Raw genomic sequence first — 4,215 nt, 5'->3', positions numbered from 1 at the left:
TTTGCTCATTTATTTAGAAGATTGACCTAATTGTGATAGTATTACATTACTTCATAAATAAGAGTGGCATAATGTTCAATATGACTGTGAGGGGGGCTGGTTGATTTAATTATGACCACAGTATTACTGCGTCAGAGAGCTACCTTATTCAAACAATAGATCAATGATCTTCTTGCTCATTTGTTAAATACTGTACCATTTTATTTCATAAATGAGTCTCTGTTTAATTACAGAATTATGATTAAAATATAATTAACTCTAAAATATAGTCTTTTGAAAAATGCTGAGATATACATTAATGTCCAAAGGAATCATGTGAATAGGATCTGTACATGTTAGTTCTTACATACTTTTTTCTCGCATGAAAATGACTCAATTTTGTGTTTTAAACTTGTTTTACAAAGTCGAAGAAAGTGAGGTCTGCAGATGCTGGAGATCATTAGCCCTTCCTGATGAAGGGCTTAAGTCTGAAATGTTGACTTTTCTGCTCCTCGGATGCTGCCTGACCTGCTGTGCTTTTCCAGCAACACACTCCTGACCTTATTTAAAGAAGTGACATGTACAAAGTTGATATGATATAGTAACTAAATTGTGACAGTATTGATGGTGTCTGTACATCAATATTTGCACACAGTTTGTACATATGAGCTATGTCAGTATCTAATGTGCTTGTATGAACAGTTTTTGCATGCATTCAGTGAATCAATTCTATGTATCTTCTATACAATGTTTGCCTACATTTACTGAGGGAGATCTTCAATCACCATATACTCTGTCATAGCATTCTCAACCAGTTAATCTTACCTAACCTGCATTTCAAATTTTATTCTAGTCTACTCCAATGTTAATTCCAAAGATAGTGCTTGCTTCTTGTCCTCATCCTTCTCCTCTTCCATCTTTTCTTGTCTCATGAGCAGGTTTCTCTTGCAGCTTTTCAGAATTTCATCCAGTTGTAATTTCTGAGTTTCAATCAGCCACTCTTCCTATAAAGGAAGAAAACAGATGTTAAAATGGCTGAACCAATTCCATGCTTTATATTACCCAGGAACTAGTTTCTCCCACAAGTGTCAAGTGCATTTCTCCAGTTATGAGTACGAGCAGGTAGCTATTGTTAACCTTTGACTGACCATTGAGAGACAACCAAAAGCAGTTTAAGATGACTTGGCTGCCAGTTTTCATTAGCTCACTGTAGACAGTGTTGCAGTTTCACTCATCATCTCACCTTGATGTGGACACAGCCTATTAGTTCAGCACTACACTGAGTGATGGTCCTACTCCATTGTATTTATCTGTTTTACTTTTTATTGCCTTTTATCTTCCAGTGCGCAGTAGGAGAACAGATTGTGTGTGCACAAGTGAGGAAGATTAAAACTGACAGCCCTTCTCTGTAACGTATCGTCGTAATCATGATGTTTTCTTTCAACATGAAAACGATCCAATTAATAAGCATAAGTGCAATACTACTGATGCAAGCATTGGAATTTGCAAAGCCATTGGTATTAAAGATGACAAAAAGCGTAATCCACGTTGATCAAATAAACAATGAGTTCTACTACTGATGCTGGGTGAGTGGGGGAAGGATAGGGTTTGCTTTGGAAGACAGGTGGCTGGTAATCAATGCTCAAATGAGACAAGACTAATTTAGGATATGTGGTCAGTCTGGACAAGTTGGACTGAAGGATCTGTATGACTCTGTGACTCTATGACTTGAAACAGAATGCAGGATCAATGTCTGCTTGACAAACGCTTGGTATCAAAGGACAATTATATAGAATTTCTCCTTTGGGTTATGTCGATGACAGCATAGCTGTGTTGAGACCATGATGTGGTACATTGAACACACTTTGGGCATAGAGCATAACAGGCTACTTTATTACCCATGGTATATTATCAATGGATTTTTCTCATTCTACGATTTTGTTGTACTATAATTCCTGAAAAGTTGTTTTCTGGAGATTAGCCAGGGGTATGTTCTAATGGTCAAGTCTTCCATTAATAAAGACATGGATGATGAAAATGATGATGGTGGACAATATCTCAAACTTATTAAAACATACAATATTCTTCAGGACTTGACAGGGTAGATGAAGAAAGTTTATTTCCGCTTGTGAGATAGTCTCAGACAAGAAGGCATTATCTCAGAAAAAGGGTCACATATTTAAGATAAAGATGAGGAGAAATTTCTTCTCTCATAATGTAATGAAAGTGTGGAATTCTTTACTGTAGAGGACAATTAAGGTTGGTTTGTTAAGTATATCCAAGGCTGAGACACACAGACTTTTAATCAAAAAGGGATAGAGAATCAAAGGGAAAAGGCAGGAAAGTAGATTTGAGCATTATCAGAACAGCCATGATCTCATTGAACAGCAGAGTGGTATCAGTTGGCTGAATGGCCTATTTTTGCTTCTTCTTCTAATGGTCTTATAATAAAAATAATGGTGGACTTCCAAATGTATGCACGGTTCTAAGTTGTTTCCGGGTTGTTATTGATGTGAAAGCCAGATTCTTACACTTGATCTCTGTAGTGATCATTCTCTACTTTACAGATCATGGAGACAGGAGATAATGAGCAAGAAAATCAGTGACATCATACTAGACATTTAGGAATGACATTGTGACTGCTAAACATTAGACTGCGAAGCGAAACCAATTTGTAACCTATTTTAAAATCACATTCTATCTGATGAATTTATTTTCCAATGTTGAACAATTAGCTGAATGGTCAGTAAAAACAGAAATTGCTGGGAACATTCTCCAGGTTAGGCAGCCTCTGTGGTAAGAAACAGAGTAAACATTTCAAGTCTTAAAAATGTGTTGCTGGAAAAGCACAGGTCAGGCAGCATCAAAGAAGAGCTTATGCCCGAAACGTCGATTCTCCTGCTCTTTTGATGCTGCCTGACCTGCTGCGCTTTTCGAGCAACATATTTTTCAGCTCTGATCTCCAGCATCTGCAGTCCTCACTTTCTCCTAAACATTTCAAGTCGGCAACCTTCCAAATGTTGCCAGACCAATTATGTGTTTACTATATTTTCTGCTTTTATTTCAGTTTTCTGACATCCACAATGTTTTTGTTCCTTTGTTAGTGAGCTGATTAAGTAACTAGACATTCAGACCTCAATGCAGCTCCTCTGACAGAATCTCCCAAACTTATATTCTCTACCACTAAGAAAGACAGGACTGCAGGTGCAGTGGAACACCAATACCTGTAAACTCCCCTCCAAGTTACAAATCTTCCTGACTTGGCATTATATCACTGTTCCTTCATTATTGCCAGGTCCAAATCTGGAAACTATCACTCTAACAGCACCGTAGGAATCCCTAAACCTTAAGGGCTACAGCAGTCAAGAAAGAAGTTCACTACCACTCCTTGTGGGTAATTAGGAATAGACAAGGAATGTTGACTTAGGGCAGTGACACCCCCATCCTGTGAGCAAATTTTAAAAATGCAAGATCCTTAAATAAGTCTGTTGGTTTGCACGGGTTACACAGCAATTTAATGAACTATTAAGATATTAACAGTTTTATATGTCTGTAAAGTTTTGAAACTTTAACAAGTACTCATGTTTGTAAAAATTATGAGAGGGAATAAGGATTAACCCATAGACCAAAGTCTTTTATATCAGTAAACCAATCCCTGCAGAGAAATGTGCTTTTTCTCTCTTTTCCTGAAGTGTATATGCACGTGGGAAATATTTAGAGGGATGGCTATTCATACTTCTATATTACAGACTACATATGTTAACCAATTGTTGTATCTTTATTGAGTAGGTTTGTCTTGTTAATAAAACCATATTTGTGTTTATTAAGCAATCTGGTTAATAGATCTTAGAACACAGAACACAGAACATTACAGCGCAGTACAGGCCCTTTGGCCCTCGATGTTGCTCCGCCCTGTCATACTAATCTGAAGCCCATCCCACCTACACTATTCCATGTACATGCATTTGCCTGTCCAATGAGGACTTAAATACACTTAAACTTGGAGTGTAAAGCTGGAGATCAGAGCTGAAAAATGTGTTGCTGGAAAAGCGCAGCATTTCAGGCAGCATCTGAGGAGCAGGAGAATCGACATTTTGGGCATAAGCCCTTCTTCAGGAATGAGGAAGGTGTGCCAAGCAGGCTAAAGTAAAAGGCAGGGAGGAGGGACTTGGGGGAGGGGCATTGGGAATGCGATAGGTGGAAGGAGGTTAAGGTGAGGGTGATAGGCTGGAGAGG

The 4,215-nt window shown here is 38.1% G+C and overlaps 1 protein-coding gene across 1 annotated transcript in view; it reads right to left on the bottom strand.

Annotated features, from left to right (window-relative positions):
* Positions 1–459: 459 nt before the first annotated feature.
* The window catches only part of si:dkey-288a3.2 (protein phosphatase 1 regulatory subunit 37), a 239,235-nt gene continuing 235,479 nt past the window's right edge, over positions 460–4,215 (bottom strand). The window contains exon 12 of the mRNA XM_043697155.1: positions 460–983. Coding sequence (XP_043553090.1) covers positions 834–983 — 150 coding nt within the window. The 3' untranslated portion in view covers positions 460–833. The remainder of the gene's footprint in view (positions 984–4,215) is intronic.

The sequence above is a fragment of the Chiloscyllium plagiosum genome, chromosome 10, assembly GCF_004010195.1.
Source record: "Chiloscyllium plagiosum isolate BGI_BamShark_2017 chromosome 10, ASM401019v2, whole genome shotgun sequence".
NCBI classification, from domain to species: domain Eukaryota; kingdom Metazoa; phylum Chordata; class Chondrichthyes; order Orectolobiformes; family Hemiscylliidae; genus Chiloscyllium; species Chiloscyllium plagiosum.
Note: the sequence above shows the minus strand (reverse complement) of the source record. Positions and strands in the feature narration are given on the sequence as shown.